The 23,080-nt window shown below is 35.5% G+C and overlaps 1 protein-coding gene across 14 annotated transcripts; it reads left to right on the top strand.

Annotated features, from left to right (window-relative positions):
- The first annotated feature begins 3,575 nt into the window (after positions 1 to 3,575).
- Positions 3,576 to 22,195, top strand: LOC147549376 (putative protease Do-like 14). 14 transcript variants are annotated; one of them, XM_086671877.1, is made up of 15 exons: positions 4,882 to 5,140; positions 9,437 to 9,565; positions 10,362 to 10,703; positions 11,047 to 11,136; positions 11,248 to 11,385; positions 11,467 to 11,562; positions 12,731 to 12,870; positions 12,959 to 13,260; positions 13,356 to 13,416; positions 13,505 to 13,635; positions 19,784 to 19,904; positions 20,144 to 20,236; positions 21,025 to 21,149; positions 21,772 to 21,825; positions 21,918 to 22,195. In XM_086671877.1, the coding sequence occupies exons 4-15, from the start codon at positions 11,061 to 11,063 to the stop codon at positions 21,919 to 21,921; spliced, it is 1,341 nt and encodes a 446-aa protein (XP_086528003.1). In that variant the 5' UTR covers positions 4,882 to 5,140; positions 9,437 to 9,565; positions 10,362 to 10,703; positions 11,047 to 11,060; the 3' UTR covers positions 21,922 to 22,195. The 14 variants fall into 14 exon arrangements, 9 of the variants coding, with proteins under 9 accessions (XP_086528001.1, XP_086528008.1, XP_086528003.1 ...); XM_086671878.1 differs by lacking the exon at positions 4,882 to 5,140 and adding an exon at positions 8,057 to 8,284 and having other exon boundaries at positions 9,437 to 9,583; positions 10,552 to 10,703; XR_015238646.1 differs by lacking the exon at positions 4,882 to 5,140 and adding an exon at positions 8,131 to 8,284 and having other exon boundaries at positions 9,437 to 9,621; positions 10,590 to 10,703; positions 20,341 to 21,149.
- The last annotated feature ends 885 nt before the right edge of the window (positions 22,196 to 23,080 follow it).

Here is a 23,080-nt window from a genome sequence, read left to right as displayed (position 1 = left end):
CTATTTGAGTTTACAAGATATTGGGTGTATCTAGGTACACTTTCACGTGCTTTTGGAATGGTGATGTTTAGGTCATGGTTGACAGATGTATATGGCTACATGACACTCTCACGGTTTAGATTTGTTACTTTTGCATAGCAACATGGAGTGGAAGATTCAATTACAGAGTTGCATGGCAAGGACTCATGGAGCTTGGTGAATTGTTTGTTTCGGTCAGAAAGGCTCAGCCTAAGATGCGGATTACAATGATTCAATGGACAACCGTCCTAAGTCAGTAATTGTCAATAGTCAGCTCTTTCGAACCAATAATTGGTTGATTCCTTTCCCGTTTCGCCTTTCCATAAATTTATGACCTTTGTGATTGACTGACTGTAGGTTTTTCGGTTGTCAATTGTTTTGGTTTTTTAAGTTTTCAAAGACTTCTGTTAAAAAAATACGATATTTCGAAGAAAACTACTACTGCCACTGCCAGGTAGCTTGAGGATACTTCCAAGTCTAATAACAGAATCACAGACATATATTATTTTCACTTTCCGTTTGGTTTCCTCGTTGTCTGCTTGAATATGCATATGTCAATTGAATATAAAAACGTAGCTAAGTTGACTGTATCTTCCAAAAATCATTAACTAATATATTATGAATAGAAAAGCAGAGAAATGAGGTGCGGTAATTAGTGATTAGGTAGGTTAAGCACGACATATATGCATGTAACTGAGTTTTTGGATTAACGAGCTACAGATGATACCCACTAAAAGAACACGAAGCAATATAAGGTTTAGATGAAAAAAACTAAAATAAAAACAGTTGGGGTGCCAATGGTAATAAAAAAAATAAAGTACGGGGTGCCTACAAAGAAATGGGCACAAATGGGGTGTGCCTATAGACACACCATCTTGAGAATATGTTGCGTGTCAATAGAAAACCCAGACATTGCCTGAGTTTTGGAGGTGAAGGTTCTAATTATCTATGAAGCTTTTAAATTGGAATGTCACAGGATGAAATCGACAGCTAGACATAATGTCATGAGGAAGGTTATTTTGAACCAACAACAAAAAAAAGACCTACTGTAGTTGTCATCCAGAAAACCAAGTTGGTACAAATGTCGAAGTTGTTATTAGAAGTATACGAGGCATGTTTAGAACAAAAAAAAAAAAAAAGAGTATACGAGGTAATTCAGGTATTTTGTAAGGCTTTCTTAGTTCTTACTCTTGTAGGGGTTTGAGGTGGCATGTTATGTACGTTGAGTTGTCTTTTTGTACTATTTTATGACATGTATTCGGTTGGTTTGGCTAAAAAGGGTTTGGTTTTGATCGGCCATGCTAAGTTCGACCAATCTCACTCACCCCTAGAATGTGATTTTACTCACGCCTAAGAAAAACGTTTGGCTCTAGTCAATCTCGTTTGACCTCCAACATCTATAGGTGCCCTTATTTCAGACTAGTTAGTCTTAGAAAGTAAGCAGAGTCTCAAACTCGAACTCATCTAAGACCACTCAAAATTTTCAGATTACATGTTCTTACTTACAAATCATTCTAAACACAAAATCAACCTAAAATCAATGATAAGCACTTTTCAAAAATTTATCCACTTCAAGAACTTTTCAAACACTTTGATCAAAAATTAAACGGGAGTGCTACATGTACAAAGTCCTTGACAAAATCCTTCACTTAATGACTCATTTTCACTAAAAGACAAAAGTTGATTAAAGTTTTTCAAAGTTTGACTTTGATCGGGACCGTTCACTTAGCATTTTGTCAAGAATCTTGTCAAAGATTCTTTGTACATTTAGCATTTCCCAAAATTAAATCCTAAAAAAGGTAGAATTTTTAGAACTAGTGTTTAATAAGAAATTGAGATCTAGGTCTATCTTTAGTTTCTTTTAGCGACTAACGACCTATAGATGATACCACATCAATAGAACACGGAAATTTTTAAGGGTGTTGATGAAGATTTTGGTTACAAAAAATCATAATGAAAATGGACCAATAACAAATTTGGGTGTGCCTATAGACACACCCTTTTGAGAGTAAGGTGCGCGTGTGTAAATGATAGAAATAGGTTTGAGTGGTGTTAAAAACTTAAGAAATGTTAAATACACTCACCATTTTGCTATATGCACTCACATTTCCTTTTGACTTGAACAAGAAATACTTTTGATGTGAGTGTACATAAAAAAAATTGGTGAGTGCATTTAAAATTTCCCTATAAACTTACCTCATTTTTGTTTGAGAAAAGATGATATTTTCGTTACGTTGAAGGTATGTTATGTATGTATTACGACCTCTAGGTAAATTTTTATAAGCACCTTACCCCATATATCTTTGAGTCGGTAATGAAAATGTCTCAAACAAATTATTATTTTAGCACAGGTTCAAATGCCGTCACATGATGTTGTTTGCCAAGTTGTTGAGTATGTGGCAACTACTATGACCCCTTAAGAGTTTTGTTGGCTTACAAGACTATGACGTATAGAAAAATGTTTATTGTGATAATGAATATGAAATAATTTTGCTAAAAATGTTTGCACAAAGTATACATTGAAATCCTATTTCTTTTGTACGAAAACATGTGTTAAAACACAAGTGAAAAACCAAGTAGTTAACATTTTCACAAAATTGTGCACTCCTTGTATACAAGAAGACGGAGTGGTTTGTGTTTAACAGTGGACTTGGTCATTGTGATTTGTATTGGGATTAGTATTTTGGACTAGACCATGAATACCAAGGTAGTGTATGCTAAGTGTAAACAATGCACAAAGCCCAAGGAGCGCCGTTAGCATAAGTCCATAAGAGTAGTTCAGAAAGTTGTTACTTTCTGTTAAGAACTTAACTCTTTCTCTCTTTATAACTACAGTAACAAACTAATCTCTCCTATAAATAGAGATTAAGTAATTGTAATTCCTTTCAACAAAAAAAAAAGTAATTGTAATTTTGAACTTATTTGGTTTTCAATAAAATTGAGAAACTATCTCCATTGAGTTTTCTAACACTAAGCATAGTCTTAGACTCGAATCAGTCTCACATCACTCAAAAAATTTCGGATTTTAAAGAATCCATTCTTACTTACAAATCACTATAAAATGTAAAAAAAAGAATAGAAAATGTATTAGTAATGTTGACTACAGTTACCTGTCGAAAATGTAAAAAATGGACTACGTTGAAAAAAGAGCCCCTTAGGTGACCCAGGAGTTTCAACAAAAAAAGAAAAGAAAAAGTGAACCAGACACGTAAATTTCCCGAACCCATCGGCTGGCTACAGGATTGCTTCCTCTACTCTAGTATAGGGTCGACTAGAGGACAGCTAAAATTTCTTTTTGTTTTTGGGTGAAGACTAGGGAAGAACGACCCTAGTCTTCACAGAAAGTGAGCCAGACACGTAAATTTCCCGAACCCATCAGCTAAATTGTTAGACCCAGAACCCAGGTTTCTTTCTGCCCTAATTCATCAAAATAGGGGAGAACGACCCTTATTTATTCTAGTGAAGACATCTCTCTATATCCACCATTGTTAAGCTTAAACTTACTATCTCTTTGTTTATTTTCACAATGTCTTCTTCTTCTCAAATCGGTAAGACCACAAATCGATAAGAGCAAAGGAGGAGCCGAGCAAAGCGAGTGAATAGTTCTTCTAGGGTTTATCTTTAATCTCTTCTCTGTCCCTCAAGGATTTCTGGTTAGGGTTTGAAGTCCCACAACAGCAAGGAGGCGACCTGCCGAGCAATTAGGGTTTTATCTTAAATCCTCACTTTCTCTCTCAAAGATTACATCAACGTTAGTCAGATTTCTGGTGAGTACTCCATACTTGGATTTTATTCTCTATTTTTACAGTATAACTACTGTTTTACTTATTGTCCATTTCTTTTCTCTGTTTTCTAAATGTAAAATTAGGTCGTATATGTATATATATACACAAGGGCGGATGCACATAGAGACTACCCCTGGCTGCAACCAGGGGTAGTTCGGTTATTTTTGTAAACAGGAAGGGACATTTTAGTAAAACAGCCAGGGATTTTTTTTTCTCACTTATCTTGTCTGAGAAGAACTAGAAAGAGAAAGGGTTTTGCTCGTGAAACCTAACCGAGAGAGGGAGAGTGCGGCTTTGATCCGATCGAAAGGGTTTGCAGGAAATCAATGATGATGATAATCTTTAATGTTGATAATCTTTTCCCCTAAATCAGTCCCCACCCATCTCATTCAAGGTATGTTTTCATCATGATATGATGAATTGATAATCTTTTCCCCCATTTCCAATCTTTTGCATTTTGCAACATTCACGATTCATTCATTACATGATCTTGTTCTTTTGCTTTTTTTTTTTTCTCCTTTCTATGGGTTTAATTTGAAATCTATAATCACAATTCTTCATTCTCTGATTTTGACCATTGTATATGGTTGGGACTTAGGAGGTAGCATCAAAGGGAGAGAAAGAGAGCATAAAATTAGGTTTTCTAGGTTTAGGTAAAGTAAAATGCTTGATCCTGCATCACGTGTCAATTGCCAACCAAACATATATTCTTATCCCATTACGAAACTACCCAAAAGTTTTTTTTTAGGTATTACAATTCTTCATTCTCTGAGTATGTAAGTATCTAAGAGCCGGAGTCAATGAACTTGAACTGATATTCACACAAACATTCAAATTTCACTTTCAAATAAAATCAAATTAATTTGTAAGAATGTTCATAGTAAATCAGTTAATTGCTTCATTGATTGCATGCGCAGTAACAGTTTGTAATTTTCGATTACTTTCACTATTGCTTCATAGTAAAGTTGTTTTTATTTCCCATTAGAAATTGACGCATTCCCCCACTAAATATTTTCACGTGAATCAAACGGACCCTTATTTTTGGGTTTTTTATATATAAAAAAAAAAAAAAAAAAACAGAACCGAGGTTTCTTTCTGCCCTAATAGATCAAAACGGGCCTTATTCACTTTCTCAAATCGGTAAGAGCAAAGGAGAAGCCGAGCGAAGCAAGTCAATAGTTCTTCTAGGGTTTATCTTATATCTCTTCTTTGTCCCTCAAGGATTTCTGATGAGGGTTTCAAGTCCCACAACAGCAAGGAGGCAAACTCCCGAGCAATTAGGGTTTTATCTTAAATCCCCACTTTCTCTCTCAAGGTTAGGGATACTCCTATTTCTGGTGAGTACTCCATTCTTGGATTTTTATTCTAACAACTTTGATGTGTAAAAGATTCTGAACTTTTTTGCTTCTTCAACTTCAATCACATCGTATTATTATCTATACCTATTTTTCTTCATTTGGTATTATAGCTATTGTCTACTTTTACTTCTTATATGTATACTTGTGCCTATGGTGCGTCTGAATACTAGAAGTGAGTTTAGGTAATGTTAAAACCTTACCTCATTTTTGTCCGAGAAAAGTTGATATTCTTGTCACGTTGAAGGTGTCTTATATAGGTAATTACAAGCTCTCTGTTTTATAAGCACCTTATCTAGTTATCTTTGAGTCAGTAATGAAAATGACATACGATCTAAAACAAATTATTATTTTAGCACAGGTTCAAATACAGTCACATGATGCAGTGAAGAAACAAACTATTGTTGTTTTTTTAAGTTGTTGGGTATGTGAAAACTACTATGACCCCTTAAGAGTTTTTTTGGCTTACAAGATAACAAGACTACTTGAATAAATGAGGTATATGAGTATATCATTGATAATTGAATAAATGTTTATTGTGATAATGAAAATGAAATAATTTTGCTAAAATGTTATTTTTTTGCACAAAGTAGACATTGAAATCCTATTTCTTTTGTACGGAAAAAAATGTCTTATACGTAGACATTGAACTTAATAAAATACAAGTTAAAAACCAAATATCTGACATTTTTACAAAACTGCGCGGTCCTTATATACATGAAGACCAAGTGGTTTGTCTTTAACAATGGACTTGGTCATTGTGATTTTTATTTAGATTAGTATTTAGGACTAGATCTGTATTAAATTGCTTCTCCTAGTTGACTGGTTAAGATTGCTTCCCTTAGTCGCTAGTCTCGGGTCGAGTAGAGGAAGACTAAATTTTCCTTTTGCTTACCTTTATTCATACGTAATTTACTTGGAATAAGTATGTTGTTAAAATTGCGCCTTAAGCGACCAAGGCGTAAATTTTGAACCCATCGAGGCATCGACTGGATACAAGATTGCTTCCTCTTAGTCGATCAAGTACAATCAGGCAATTTTAGGTTGTTTATTTTTCACTTAATAAGTGAAAATCACTTTTAAGTGATGGTCAAATAAGTGCAAAAAAGTAAACTATAACGTGGAGCTTATTTTCTGCACTTACTTTATAAATGCCAAAAAAGACATTTTTATCCTTCTTTTAACATAATAATGACCAATATAATCATAACAAAAAAGAAAAATCTTGAACAATTGATAAATGCAAAACTCGAACTAACACATTTTAATTTGTTCACTCGGACTGTCGAACAAAACATGCGCACAATTGACAAAATTGAGTTGTCCATTGCCCATCCTTGTCCCCTTAAACTGTCGGATAATTCGGGTATCGGGTTATTCGGGCCCGAACTTAACCAATTCTTTTTCTTCTTTAGTGCCCATAAAGTTACACATAAATTTTACTTGGGGCAGAGGCTACTTTGAAGCCCAACAAAGAGATTTCTATCTCACGACTCTTATAAGTAACTCCTATCATTTTTTCCTTTACCATTAGTGATTTGGGACAAAAATGTAGAGAACAAAACTTAATTTTGTTGTAATATCTTAGTTCCACATTGTAAACTCTTTGAGATAAAAGTATTCTAAAACTTTATTAATAAGAGAAATGTAAGTATTAGTTTAATTGTCCATCAAAAAATAAAGTATTAGTTTAATAACGCACATAGGTTCTTTCTAGAAAGCAACCTAAATGCTAACCTTATTAGTTAAAACATTACTATCTATTATATTAAAACAGATCAGTCGGTTATCCAGGGGATAAGTCTGACCGTCCATTTTATTTTAGAGATTTGGTTGGGAACACATCCGACGGATAATATAAAATATTGTTATGTAAACACACTAAAAAAAGAAGGGTATTTATGTAAATCAGTCAAAATTGGTTAGAATAACTACCCACATACTTCTCTCCCTATTTTTTTCTCCCACTAATTACATCTTAGAAACTACCAACTTTACAGTAGAAAATCGTGGGAGAGATCTAAGTAACTAACCCACTTTCCCATATCTTCCTAATTTTTCTCCTAACTATTTCGCTTAAAATTGAAATTAAATCTCGCAATTTTTTCTTATCAAATCTTTTCTGCTAGTGATATTTTTTCCATAAATACAGTTTTCCCTCTCTCCTATTTAAACACACGGTTATCTCTCCTCTATTGATTTTGGAATATGATTTACAAATTAAGGGAAGTTAATGTAATTTAAATTTATTTTTCTCTTTCTCAAAGGCGTTAGCCAAGAGGGATCTTCTCCGTCCGTATGACAGGGAGGAAACCTAGTTTATATATAAAACAGAATTCCAAAATTAATAATATATCGACTGGTCGGGTTTCGGTCGGGTTTTATCGGTCGGACTCGGACGAAAGGGCGGGTAGAGCTTGTTGTCCACGTCCGTCCGACTAATGTTGGTGGTCCGGACGGGTAGTGTCTGTTTCAAACACTTTTGTGGACATATATGGGGCTTGGGCAGTTCGTGTGAGTACCCGGATTGGAGGCTTTTTCCCCACCCTTATCTCATTATATCCACAACTTTTTTCTTTTGAAAAATCGACTACGATCTACATTAGTCGTTACAAGACATTGATACATCATTGAGATGTGATGAATACGGTAACCGCATAAATTCAACCAGTAATGAAAGAGATCTAAAACCTAACAACATGAAAGGGGCCTAAAGCCGAAAAATTTATTACATTATTTATACATCCAATAGCCTAAGGAGAGATACCTGAAGCCAATTTTTTTTTGGGTTATTTCCAAAATGGCCCCCAACTTTGTGACCAACTTCCTGCCTGACCCCCTACTTTACCCAATATTCCCGTATGACCCCCTTTTTCCGTTATCTTTAACTGTATGTTACTAAAGAGGGAAGGGCCAAAATTGGGCGCGTACGGGCCTGGGAAAATTTATTTTGGAGGAAAGAACTAAAACTTAGGGTTTCTTCTTCTTTTCTTTCTCAAAAGGAATCCAGGTCTATTTCCTCTCATCTTCAAACCTAGGTTTGATTTTCTTCAGCAATCCAGGTCAATTTCCTCTCATCTTCGTCATTAACAATTGAATCATCTCTAGATTTTCAAACAATTGTAGGTAAGTCTCTCTCTATCTCTCATTTTCTCTCTCTCTGTCTATATCAATTTGGAAAGTTATCAATTTCCTCTTATCTTCTTCATTAATAATTGAATCATCTCCTCTTATCTATTTACTGGTTAGAAACATTGGCTTCTGAATTCTTTTCATCTGTTTTGTTGTTTAAGTTTTACTTGATCATCATAGTTTAGATAACTTGTGGCATCTTAAGTCTATAGTTGCTAATTATATTTATGATGTTGGGTTCAGGTGATGCTAATAATAGTGTGTATAGAAAACATGGTAGTAGTAGTAATGAAAGTAGCAACAGCAGCAGCGAAAGAGAGCAATAGCGAGTAGTAGTATTAGTAGTAGGTGTAGCAACAACAACAATGAAAGTAGCAGCAGTGGCAAGTAGCAACTATTAGTAGTAGTAGCAGCGAGTAGTATTATTAGTAGTAGATGTAGTAGCGAGTAGTAGTAGTAGTAGTAGCAGTAGTAGTAATGAAAGTAGCAGCAACAACATCGAAATAGAGTAGTAGCGGGTAGCGAGTAGTAGTAGGTGTGGTAGGGAGTAGTAGTAGTAGTAGCAGCAACTGCAAGTAGCAGCGAGTAGTATTAGTAGTACTAGCAGCGAGTAATAGTAGTAACGAGTAGTATTAGTAATAGCAGCTAGTAGTAGGTGTAGTAGCGAGTACTAGGTGTGGCAGCGGGAGTAGTAGAGGGTAGGAGTACTAGCAACAATACTGGTACTAGTAACAACAGTGGTAACAGTAGTAGTATGAGGGTAGAAAGGGGGTACTAGTAGTAGCAGCAGTAGTATGAGGGTGTAGTATTGTGTATAGGAAAAAGGATAGTTGTATTGTGTATTGAAAAGAGGGAGAAAGAGGGATTGCTGGTGTAACATTACCATCAAATTGTTCTCCTCCCCCTCATTCTTATGGTAGTACTTTGGTATTTGTTGATGTAGTATTAGTGCTGGTGATGAAGATTTGTTAGATGATTTTTTTTTACGGATGGTAAACAATAATAAAAAGAATAAAGTACGTTGTGAAAAAAACTAAACCTTTTCACTTATAAGCAAGTGTTTTGCCAAACTAACTTTTTGATTTATTAACTTATAAGTAAGTGTTTTGCCAAACTAACTTTAAATCATTTTTGACTTTTTTAAAGTAAAAGAACTTCTACTACAAGTTAAAGTACTTTTACTTTTTGTTGCCAAACGACCTCTAAGCTTGAACTTCTTCTCAAATCTTCACTTTCTCGAATCGATATGAGCAAAGGAGGAGCCTAGCAAAGCATGTGAGTAGTTCTTCCAGGGTTTGTCTTTAATCTCTTCTTTGTCACTCAAGGAAAGGGTTTCAAGCAAGGAATGAAACTTCCCGAAATTTCACCGAAATTTCACGAAACGTTTCCTAAAATGAGATTAGGGGCACGAAATAACACTTGCAACTATTTCCTGCATAGTTTCCACCGACATGATCGACATTTCCACCGAAGTTGTGGGAAATATCTAAATTTCCACCGACATGATGGAAATTTCGACCGACATAGTAGAAGTCTAGCAAAAAAATCAGAGAAACTAATACTAGAAAAATATCCATTTCTTCGTCTTTTTCATCTTCATTTCTCTTAGATCTTTTTTGATTTTTATGTTATGTTTTCCATGGTTTTTAAATCTATTTGAATGATTTACGACTTGACTTAACTGCCTAAATTGATTTTATCTTAGTAACACCTCTAATATAACTGCGTAATTGACGATACCTTCTCAAACTAACATAGTTTGTTAATTATTATTTGTAAGAATGTTATCTTTTGGGTGTTATAGCCAAAAAATTATTCAATTTACCCCCGGAAGTAACTGTGTAATTGTTAATACTCCCTAAACTAATAGATAATGTAAACATCATTTTTATGCTTCATTATGGTTTAATAATCTTGTTATACATAATTGCATCATATTTCTGTCATTTCTGTAGATTTGTAAGATTTCCACACTGACCGAAACATTTCTACGAAACGTTTCCACTTTTGGACCGACCGAAATTTCCACCGAAACCGAAATTTCATTCCTTGGTTTCAAGTCCCATGACAGCAAGGAGCCAACCTCCCGAGCAACTAGGGTTTTTATCTTAAATCTTCACTTTCACTCAAGGAATAGATCTACGTTGGGGATACTCAAATCTTCACTATCGTTAAGCTTGAACTTCTTCTCAAATCTTCACTTTCTCGAATCGATATGAGCAAAGGAGGAGCCTAGCAAAGCATGTGAGTAGTTCTTCCAGGGTTTGTCTTTAATCTCTTCTTTGTCACTCAAGGAAAGGGTTTCAAGTCCCACGACAGCAAGGAGCCGACCTTCCGAGCAACTAGGGTTTTTATCTTAAATCTTCACTTTCAGTCAAGGAATAGATCTACGTTGGGGATACCCAGATTTCTGGTGAGCACTGGATACTTGGATTCCATTCTAACAACTTTGATTTGTAAATTTGTAAAAGTTTCTGAAATCTGGATGGTCTGACTCATAAAATATAAATACTTGTTTCTTCTTCTAGGTTAGTGGAATCCCCTCTTTGTTTATCTTCACTAACAATCTTCTTAGCTTAAGTTTTAGGATTTTAGGGTTTGAAGTATAACTCGTCCTTATTTTATATTTTATTTGAACACGTTGTTTAGAAGTTCTATTTTATGTTTTACACTGTATGTCCTTATTTTATATTTTATTTCAACACATTGTTTAGAAGTTCGATTTTATGTTTTACATTGTATCTGTTTTTTTACAGTGACAAACAAAGTCATGGAGTTCAATGGGCGCTCTAAACGACGAAACTTTGGCCCATGGACACGTCGATTGAAAGAACATATTCATACAAGTAAAATTCTTTCTTGTTTAAGTTGTTTCCTTTCCTTTTTATTTTCTTAAATACAAACATGTGTGCTATTTGGTAATATTCATTTTATGATTTAAATAATGATATGAACAGATCTGAGTCTACTTAGCACTGTTGTGTTTAATTCTGGTGAGAGCTTCAAATGCCATCTATACGACAACATGGATTTAACTATTGACGCAAAAAGAGCTGCGTTAAAAATTTCTCCTTCCGTTGTTAGTCTTGTAATAGGTAATTTCTTAATGCATTATTATTTCCATCCCATCTAAGTTTTGGTTACATCTTGTTAACCACAAGTATTTTCTGTTTTAGGAGATAGGGGGAAAGGAGAGCTCGATACATCAAAAGGTGAATATTTTGGAATGCGCGATATAATAAAGAAAGAGAAACAAGAGTGGAAAGATGGAGGTAATGAATCTGATCCTTTTTTTAAACTCCCAAGGAATTTGATTAGCTGAATTTACTATATACTTTCCAGACTAGACTTAACAGGCATGAAACTGTATACATGCCATGACCCCTCGTTTGCACACAATATTCCAATTAGCAAGTTCCACGCCATGTGTTGAATTTGAAATCCGACCCAACACAGTTTGTGTATTTCATATTCAGTTGCCATGTAAACTCAATATTCCAATGGAAATTTATGATCACCACCAAACTTAGATAGCTCACCTCTAATATTCATCAGAGAGAGTGTAACATTACTAGAAGATAGTGTACTGGGAAGTATACTTTGGTTGTACCACATACTTAACATGGTAGCGTACTACGTACTGTAGCGACCTTACTCTAGGACAGACTCGATTTTGTACTTCAAATTTGATTTTTTTGTGATTTTGTTTTGACCTTTTAGTTGATCAATTATTAATCTGTTTGTTTCCATATCCCAAGGAAATGACAAAGCTTAGAAACTGCAAATACCTTTTCCGTTATACCCTTGGTTGCTTAACTTTCTTCTCTTATGCAGTACGACTCGGCCGAGTCAGCCGAGTGACTCGGGAGTGACTCGGGACTCGGCAGTACACCGAGCCGAGTCCCACCGAGTCAGCCGAGTCTAGGGTTAGCCCGAGTGACTCGGCTGACTCGGTAGAGATTGTATTTCTATTTATTTTTATAGTAAGTCTACTAGTTTTTTTTTATTCTAGTTATTAGTTATTACTATTAGAGTATGAGTTTACTAGAGTGATTATTTAGTTCTACTTGTTCCTAACTCTACTAGTAATTTAATTTTGAAGTTTGTACTTGATTTTATCAAGTATTATCATGTTATTATTTTATATACATACACTACTAACAACTTCATAATATTCAGAGTGACTCGGCTGACTCGGCCGAGTGACTCGGCCCTTGACTCGGACTCGGCGCTTGGCCGAGCCGAGTCCGAGTCCGAGTTGTACTGCAAGTTCTCTATCGATTATTGTTCTTTTATCGTATATCCGTATCTGATTCACTTTTAGTCGTTGTTTAATCTTGCTGTACATTGTATTATACCTTGACCACGTTACATAAACCAACAACACACTTGCCCTTCGTCCCTACGACAATATGTGATATAATTTCATTCTTTCTTCAGGGGGGGAAACATGCCTCCAGTGTTCTGGAACTATTATAGGTTGTGATGGTGTCGATGGTAAATATGTCAGCACCATCTTAACTTCTTGCAGTCTTATTCGTTCGTTTATAAATTCAGGTGTCATATTAAATGATGTCAAGGTAATGTTTTTTCATATTATCAATTTCTTTAGCATAAATCAATACATTTTTATAGTTATTTATTGACTAAAATAGATTGTAATTACAGATTGATGTATATCTATCAAATAGGCAACTATTTAAGGGCAAAATCTATTCTTATGACATATATTACAATGTTGCTGTTGTAAAGATCCAATCGCCTAATGAATTGCCTGTTGCCACTCTTCGGCATATAAATGATTCAATGAGCATCGACCCAAACCACCCAAAACACGAAAGTGCTAGTAGACTGTCAATGGAGCTTCGATCTCATTCAAATACTTTTAACCTTTATCCTGGGGAAATGTTGGTAGCTGTTGGCCGTCATTTTAAAGGCTATGATCTCATGGCTGCTGCCGGTGTATTTAGGTAAACAGTCTACTTTTTTTTCCTTATTGTATATGTTTGGAACCTCATTTCATTTGGTGTCACTGACTTCATTAATTTATCTTGTTATTGTATAGTCTTGATGTGTGCAGTTTAGACTCAGATGAAGTTTTTAGAGCAAATTACGTGATTTCCAAAGTATGTATGTTAAAAACATTTTTTATTTCATTTTTAGTAAGTTATAAATTATTGTTGTAGTCACTGAGTTAACCTTTTGTACTAATAGTGTGGTATCGGGGGACCCGTTGTCAATCTTTACGGAGAAGTTATTGGAGTAAATTTCATTAACAAAGAATATACACCTTTCCTACCGATCAATATAGCTTCCAAATGCATAGAGCAACTAAACAAATATGGGTATGTTTTAAATTATATCATTTTCTAAGGTCTAATTTATCCTTGCATTCAGAATTCTCATGTCTCTGTAAAAATCCAACATTTTGCCTAGAGGTTCGTTTCAAAGTATACACCTCAACCCTATTTTTATACTTTGTCTTTCTTAGCTTTTTTTTATCGGGTCTTTAAGCTATGTTTAAGAAATTTTTACTGTGGTATGTGATAATTATGTGATTACCATTGTAATCATTGAAACAGATGTTATAATCGAAACAGAAAGTTATATTCATTAAGAGAAAGTTTACAACTTATATAGAGGAAGCAGTTGGAGTTTGTTAGAGTTTGTTTGTCTGTTATGAGATCTTTATCCAGTGTGACAAGCCACACTAGACTTGATACAACACACTCTATATTATCTTATAAATCTTACACATCCTTACACCTCATGTACACCAAGACCAGACTTTGACTTCTCTTGACTATTACTCCCCCTCAAGATGAAATGGGCTAGGAAGCACTTTCAGCTTGGACTTCATATCAAGAAATCTGGGAGAGGAGAGAGCCTTGGTGAAAATGTCAGCAGGTTGAGCAGCAGACTTGATATACATCACTTTAAGCCAGACTGATTCAGTTGCACATTGAGCCAAGCTTCTATACTCTGCTTCTGTGGAAGACCTGGCTACACTAGATTGTTTCTTGGCTGACCAAGAGACAGGATTAGAACCAAGAAATAGTATAAAACCACCAGTGGATTTGCTAGTAGAGAGATCTCCAGCCCATTCAGCATCTGAGTATCCAATTAGAGAGCTTGGTCCTTTTGTGAATTTAAGACCCTGATAAAGAGTACCCTTGAGGTACCTAAGAATTTTCTTGACTGCTGCTAAGTGGAACTCAGTGGGTGAGTGCATATGTTGGCATACTTGGCTTACAGCAAAGCATATATCAGGTCTAGTCCAAGTCAAGTGCTGAAGAGCCCCAACCAAATATCTATAAGATGTAGGATCAGAAAATAGTGGGCTATCATTAGGAGCAAGTCTGGAGCCAACTGTAGCTGGAGAAGAGCAAGGTTTAGCTCCTATCATATCACTCTTCTTTAGCAAATCCAGAGTATATTTTGTTTGAGTAAGACTAAGACAAGAGTTGTCTCTCTTAACCTCTAGACCCAAAAAGTAGTGTAAATCTCCAAGATCCTTCATAGAAAATGAAGAGCTTAGCTTGTCAATTAACAATTTGCAAGCATCAGGAGAGGAACCAGTTACAAGGATATCATCCACATAGATTAACACAATGGTTAGAACACCTTGAGAATAGCTAACAAATAAATATGAATCTGACATTGATGTGGTGAAACCCAATCCCAAGAGAGCATCCATTAAGGCCTCATACCAAGCTCTTGGGGCTTGTTTAAAACCATAGAGAGATTTGTGAAGTCTACAAACATAATCAGGATGAAGGGAGTCTTGAAAACCAGAGGGTTGCACCATATATACCTCTTCTTTGAGTTGACCATGGAGAAAAGCATTACTCACATCCAATTGTCTAATGGGCCAATCATGTTGGACTGCAAGTGACAGAACAACTCTAATTGTTGTTGGTTTAGCAACATGACTGAAAGATTCAGAGAAATCAACACCTTCCTTTTGATGAAAACCTTTGGCAACTAATCTTCCCTTGTATCTTTCTATAGAACCATCTGCCTTTTGTTTAATCTTAAATACCCACTTACAACCAACCAAGTTTTGAGAAGGATTAGGGGGAACCAAGGTCCATGTACCAGACTTTTGAAGAGCATCATATTCAGCTTGCATTGCATCTTTCCAGTGAGGAACCTTATTGGCTTGAGTAAAGCATGAAGGTGTATCAGGGATGGAGGTAGACATTAGTGCTTGAGGAATGGGATGTTTTGTGGCCTGAAAAACTTTGGGTTTAAAAACACCTGCTTTAGACCTGGTGACCATTTGATGAGTGTTGGGTGTTGGAGTAGGAACAATGTGGGATGTAGAAGTAGGTATAGAAATAGGAGTTGGTACTGTGTTTGATGTGGAAGTAGGTATAGGTATAGGATTTGGTACAATATTTGATGTAGAAGAAGGAATAGGTGTAGGATCTGGTACTGTGTTTGATGTGAAAGTGGGTATAGGTGCAGGATTTGGTACTGTGTTTGAAGTGACAGGAGGTATGGGTACAGGAGTTTGTACTGTGTTTGATGTGGAATTTTGAGAAATGGGTACTGGAGGTAAAGAAGGCATGCTAGTAGACTGTGGAGATGAAGAGGGTACAGATTTAGGAAGAGTAGACATTGGAAACAAAGACTCATTGAAGACTACATGCCTAGAAGTGTAAATCCTATTAGTTGTAGGATCAAGACACTTGTATCCTTTCTGAGTTGGACAATAACCTAAGAAGATACATTGAACACTCCTGGGTTCTAACTTATGAGAGGTATATGGTTTTAACCAAGGATAGCAAGCACATCCAAAAGCTCTAAGAGTAGAATAATCAGGAACTACACCATAGAGCTTTTCAAGAAGACTTAGAAAAGAAATTGACCTAGTTGGAAGTCTATTTATCAGGTAGTTGGCTGTGAGAAGAGCTTCACACCAAAAGGGAGATGGAAGAGAAGCTTGAACAAGAAGAGTTCTTGTAATATCAATGAGATGTCTGTGCTTAGATTCTGCAACACCATTTTGTTCTGGTGTATGTGGGCATGAAGTTTGATGAAGTATGCCATGAGAAGCCAGCAGGTATTGAAGTTCTTTATGAAGAAACTCCCCACCATTATCAGTTCTTATAGTGTCTATTTTGCACTTTAAATGATTCTCAATTCTATTTTGAATTGAAGAAAGACATGCCTGAAATCAGACTTAGATGATAAAGGAAACACCCAGCAGTACTTAGTCCATTCATCAACAATATTGACATAGTATTTAAAACCAGAAGAAGAAGACTCATTAGTTGGTCCCCATACATCCATGTGAAGTAATTCAAAAGGCCTAGAAGAAGAAGTAGTAGAAATTGAGAAAGGAAGTTTGGTACTTCTGCCTAATTGACATTCTTCACAAAACATAGGCTTATTACAAGAATCAGTAAATGACAAGTTGTGTTTTATTCTCTGAATTGACTGGAAAGATGGATGGCCAAGCCTCTTGTGCCATAAAGTGGAAGAAGCAGCAGTGGTTTGAAGAGCTTGAACAGTAGAAGATTTTGAAATGTGGATAGGTATAGGGTATAGGCCATCCTCAACTGGTCCTTGGAAAAGATTCTTCTGAGATTGAAGATCCTTCACAAGAAATTGGTAAGGATCAAATGTGACAGAAACTTGATTATCTTTTGTAAACTTATGAATTGAAAGAAGGTTATGAGAAGCCTGAGGTACATGAAGTATATTATTCAAAGCAAAGTTATGTTGGTTAACTTGAAAAGAAGAATTACCAACATGAGAGATGCACATACCTTAGCAACTAGCAGTATTGACAGTTTCATGGCCATGATAAGAAGAAGTAGAAGCTATATTGGAAAGATCAGGTGATGTGATTAGATGCTCCAGTATCTGCATACCATAGATTAAATCCATTAATATTAGCTGAGGCTAACATAGCTGATAAGTTTCTAGGTGGATTTCTTCCTTGAATAGCAAAGTTCATCCTATGATAGCATTCATAGGCAACATGACCAAGTTTGTTGCATATTTGGCACCTTGGTGGTGGTTTATCAGAAAAGGAGTTCATTGAATTATCTGAGTTGTGATGATTTCTGGATGCATAGACAGTAGAATTCGACTGATTAGGTCTATGTTGATGTTGATTTGGATATGACTGGTGATGAGAACGACCACCACCTCTTCCTTGATATTTCTTGTTATCATAAGTACCTCTATTTGAAGTATTTCGATTAGGAGCAGAAGCAAGAAATGCTTGATTGCATGAAGCAGATGATTGCTTGATCTTGTCTGAAACAGTGATTTCTTCACTTACTAATAGATTATGAAGTTCATTGATTGTTACTGGAGGATGTCTAACTCTATGGCTGCTTAGAAGGCATCATACGCAGATGGAAGACCACGAAGCATAGTTATTATGATTTCATTCTTTGAAGAAGGTGATCCTGCTGCTGCTAGGCTATCTGTGATCTGTTTAATTTAACCTAGATATTCTGGTACAGTGAGATTTCCTTTAGTGATTTCTCTTAGCTTGTTTTGCAATTGAAGAACATGAGCAGTAGACGAAGCAGAAAAATTCTCTTCAAGATTAAGCCATAAATCTCGAGCAGAGGTTATACCAACAACATAAGGTATAACAGAATCAGAAAGTGTGGAATCGATCTTCTTCAATCCAGTCAATATACGACTGATTGATATTTTCAGGTGATTGATCATCATCATCATTGAATTTAGAAGGACAAGGTCTTGTTCCTTCGATTAGATCAAGAACCCTATATTTCTTAAGAACAGGAAGAAATAATCAGTGATGTTAAAATCGGACGATTTGCGATGCAAATCGTAAGATTTAAATCGAATCGGTTAGATTTCGATTTGAATCGGTCTTCAAATCGCCTATATGTAGGGATCGTGCGATTTTTTGGCAGAATCCCTAACTGAATCGCGAATCGTGGGATTTATTGTGAATCCCACGATCCAAATAACGAACAAAATTTGAAGAGTTTTTTAATCCACATTCGAAATTCAAGCCCTGACTAAAGAAATAAGAGGGGATTTGAAGAAATCGGACAAAGAAATCAAGAAAATGAAGAGAAAAAATTACTTCACCTTCCTTCAATCAGTAAATACCATTAAACCAGATGTGTTTTTTTTTCATATTTTTCATTCTTCTCTCTTTAAAAACCCTAACTTCGCATCTGATTTCAGATTTCTTGGTATTTTTACTCCATCTCATGGTTTTTGGTCTCTTTCTCTCTCTAGAACTACACAGTGATAATACGATACATACGACCTCTTTCTCTCTCTAGAATAACCCATTCTCCTTGCCTCTCTCAAGTCTGTTTTTTGGTCTCTTTACTCTTCTTTTTCTTTCTTAATATTAGATTAGATTAATGGTAGTATAATAATAACTTGATGATTATTATATTACTATACTTATAATAATAATAATAATAAGAAGAAGAAGAAGGTATATATAAGTTACTGTTTTATGTTTATTATATTATATTAGTATTAGTATTCTTTATGTTATACTAATACAGTAAATAATAAGGATAATGAGCTAATGATTCTTATATTAGTATTCTTTGTGTTAGTAAATATTTATGTTATTATAGTTATGATATATATATGTATTTATAAATCTTACGATTTTCGATTCACGGATACGATACGATTTTGTAAAATGAAAAACGATTTACGATTTGACAACATTGGAAATAATGACTTCCAAGCAATGTAATTATCACCTTGAAGTTTAATAGGAATTGCATTTGCCATAGAATTCACAGAAACTGAAGTGATTTTAGGATATTCCATCCATTTGATCTTGAAATGGTAGTATTGAATCTCTGTAATCTAAATTTTAGTGAGAGAAAGTAGAAGTTAATGACTGAAGAAGGAATAAGATAATAGAAATCCAGAGAGAAAGAAGAAATCTAGAGAGAGAAAGAAGAGGAAGAAGAAGAAGGATCTGGCTTGTGAGCTTTAGGCTCTGATACCATAATCGAAACAGAAAGTTATATTCATTAAGAGAAAGTTTACAACTTCTATAGAGAAGGCAGTTGGAGTTTGTTAGAGTGTTAGTCTGTTATGAGATCTTTATCCAGTGTGACAAGCCACACTAGACTTGATACAACACACTCTATATTCTCTTATAAATCTTACACATCCTTACACCTCATGTACACCAAGACCAGACTTTGACTTCTCTTGACTATTATGTTATACCCATCAACAGTTTTTTATTCAAATATTTTATTATACAGAGGGTCAATCACGTTATGTTGCAACATATTTATGTTCTTATCATAATAATTATCATCATTTTTACACATTGTTTTAGATGTCAATCATGCTCTGTTCTATTTTGTTCTTACTATATATTTTTTCCTCATGTTCCACCTCTATTATTCAAACATTTTTTTTAGAAATTTATTAGATACCTTTTGTGAATCTGTTTGTTGAAAAATGAAAAACAAAAACATTTTGAGTTGATTTTTAATATGACAGGAGATCCTCTCGACCTTGGCTAGGAACCGTCATGACCAATCTTTATGCAGCGAGGCTAGCACATTTGGAAAAAAATATTCAAAACTTTCCTGACATATGCAGGGGTGTTATTGTTGAAGAGGTATTTTTCGAAACATAAATGAAATATAAAGTTAAATCTTGTTCGTTTGATTGTAAAAAATTCTCTTACCGATCGAACTCTATTTGTCGTTTTTGTTTTATATCTTGGATAAGTATTGTCTAAATTGTGTCCTTATTTAGGCGAAGTTATATTGTGTATTTGTGTATGTGCATATTGTCTCTTCATTAAGAAACTAATAATTGCGTTCTCCATTGTTTCCCTCGAAATCCATCAAACAGGTTATACCGGATTCTCCAGCGGATCGTGCGGGAGTACTTTGCAATGATGTTATCATCCAGTGTAACGAAAACTATGTTTCGAGTTATTTGGAGGTAAATCAATTTGACAATTTGTTGTCTTTAAAAAATTTGTAATTTCATCCGGTCTGGCCCTACCTATATATTTTGATTGAATCTTACCCTGCTGCCTAAGAAAGGTTTGGTGGAAAGGTCCTTTCTCAACACTGTCGGGTAAATGCGTAAACCGTGATACGATGATGGGGATGCAGAACAATGGAAATGGAGATTTGTTTGGAGCTTCAAAGCCATTTCGCTGAGCTCCAACACAAATACATTCCTGGATCTGGTGGTTTACCTATTCCTCGGGGGTAGCATTGGATTACCGAAGTTGATGAAGGCATTTTCCTGCCTTTCTAGGTTTCAATCCTGATCGTGTGGACGATTCTGTCTTGGTGTCAGCTGTTTGGAATGTTGAATAACTTGATCGTGTTAACGATCGGAGGGAATGATCAATTTTTAGGAACCGTTAACTGCAATAATTGTAAAAGTTTTAGGGAACAAATCTTTGTTGCTTTTAGTCTTTGTAGTCGAAATGTTCTCCTCTACGGATGTTTGGACTTTGTGAAGGTACGGGCTACCTTATGTATCGTTTACGGGGCATCGTAGGCACGGCCGACTGATCAAGTCGAAACAGTGGCAGTGTCACTTCCTCAGTATGTTATGCATCTTCCGGCGCATATCCCTTACCTGTCGATTTTTGGTTGCCTTGTGTGTATGCTCTTGCGAGTGGCTAAGAGTAATCCAATCTTTAGTTTTAGATGTACTCTTCTGTCTAAAATATATTTCATTATAGCGTGAGTAAGTTTGTCATTTGATAACAGTTTTTGGCAATGATATGGGACAAGACTGGGGAGTCCGTGGAGTTGGTTATAGTAAGAACAAGGGATGGTGGTGTCACGACTTTCAAGCTAGTTGTTGATGTTGTTAACTCTCACAAAATAAATAGGTAACTCTCTTATACGCCTTTTTGGTTTATGTTATGGTCTTAATAATTGATAATTGTTCATGTTTCCTACTGTTTTTTGCTAATTTTGTTAAGCAACCAACTGGTTTATATATTATGCACTCTATATTTCAAATCTTTTGAGTTCGTGTGATGCATCCACGAGTTACATTTGTACACCTCGGCAGTATGCCCTACAACTTCCTCATTATTAGCTACATATTTTAAGTCATTAAATAATATTTTGTGCTCTTTTGGTGATATAATCAAGAATGGTTAGTTATTTCAGCTGATGCTTTAATGAGTTTGTGGTTTTGGGGTTCCCAAATTGAGAAATGCTGGTGTTCTCTAACACTATCTGGTTTTCATGACTGCTTTAAATGAAAATGCAGGGTTAATTTACTTATCTACGAGTTATTCGTGTACACCTCGCAAGTGTACCCATAGCTTGCACACCACATCTTTTAAGTTGTTAGATAGTAGTTTGTGCTATTTCTTTAGTTATTTCCTGCCCGAACAGAGTTCCAAATTTTAGTTCGTTTTTTGGTTAACTTATTCAATGTGTTAGTAGGTTTGAAATATAAAATCAGTCTCTAATTGTTATCGGTACGGGTTGTCTTCTCAGGTGGCCGCTCCCTGAACCTCAAAAGATAGGGGTGGAAGCATATCGATTTGGTTGGTAAGTAGAATTGTAATGGTTAGGGATAGTCTGGATTCATTTATTACTATTATTATTATTGATGATGTTTTCTTTGTATCGAATGTATTCAGCTGAAGAAACCAAGGTTGGAGCTGAGGGCTTTCTTGAAGATCCGAGGGGTTCTCCTCGTCTTGTTCTGGGATTAGGGTTGGTCTTATTTAAATCAGAGCTTCTCACATGTTTTTGCTTCGAGATTGTGTGTTTTTGGACTTGCATATTTAGGGTGTTTAGTTGGAATGATCGATTTTGGATTTCTGCTGGGTTTTATTTTTGCCACTACAATGATTCTATCACAAATCTTGTAACTTCTATTTTGGTTTGATGTTTTAAATTTTTATTATTGCATAAATTTTTGTTTTTGTTATCCATCTTCATATCAATATGTGATTCTAAATTCATTGTGCAAAATCAGTCTAGAGTCGTCTATAATCTACAATAACAGTCAAGGACTGAAGGAAAAAAGAGAAACAGAAAATCAACATGTGATTTTCGTTGAAGAATGCATACAGCATATTTAGGGTGTTTAGTTGGGATGATCGATTTTGGATTTCTGCCTGGTTTTATTTTCACCACTAGAATGGTTCTTTCTCAAATCTTAACTTTTTTTTGATTTTTTTTGGCCGCGGCTTTGGGGAATAAAGAAAATTCTCCGGGGAATAAATTCTCCAGGGAATTCAGATTTTTTTTAAAATTCTCCGGGGAATAAATTTTTAAGGGGAATGCAAATTAAATTTTTTTGAAAGTTCTCTTCCATCTCATCTCTTCTCTCTGCCACTTCATCTTCTCGCCACCTCATCATCTTCTCCGGCGAAAGTTGCCGGCCGGGAAATCCGGGCGGCAACCTTCAAAATTTTTTTTTTTTTTTTCTCTCTTCCTCTCTATCTCTCTCTCTAATACTCCGGCGAAGGTAGACCTTCGCCGGAGATCTGGTCTGTCCATGGACAGACCTTCAAGGTCTGTTCGTGACAGACCTTCAAGGTCTGTCCACGAACAGATCTGGTCTGTCCATGGACAGACCAGATCTGGTCTGTCCATGGACAGACCGGATCTGGTCTGTTCATGGACAGACCGGACCTCCGGCGAAGGTCTCCCTTCGCCGGAGTGTTAGAGAGAGAGAGAGGAAGAGAGAAAAAAAATTTTTTTTTTTTTTTTTTTTTTTTTTTATGTTTGGAGGTCGCCGGCCGCAAAACTGGTCGGCCGGCGACCTTCGACGGAGAAGATGATGAGGTGGCGA

This window comes from Eschscholzia californica, unplaced genomic scaffold (genome assembly GCF_041429995.1).
Source record: "Eschscholzia californica isolate CP2 unplaced genomic scaffold, dmEscCali1.0.p SCAF_3, whole genome shotgun sequence".
Lineage (NCBI taxonomy): Eukaryota > Viridiplantae > Streptophyta > Magnoliopsida > Ranunculales > Papaveraceae > Eschscholzia > Eschscholzia californica.
The sequence above is the reverse complement of the archived record's forward strand: the minus strand, read 5'-3'. Positions and strand labels throughout refer to the sequence as shown.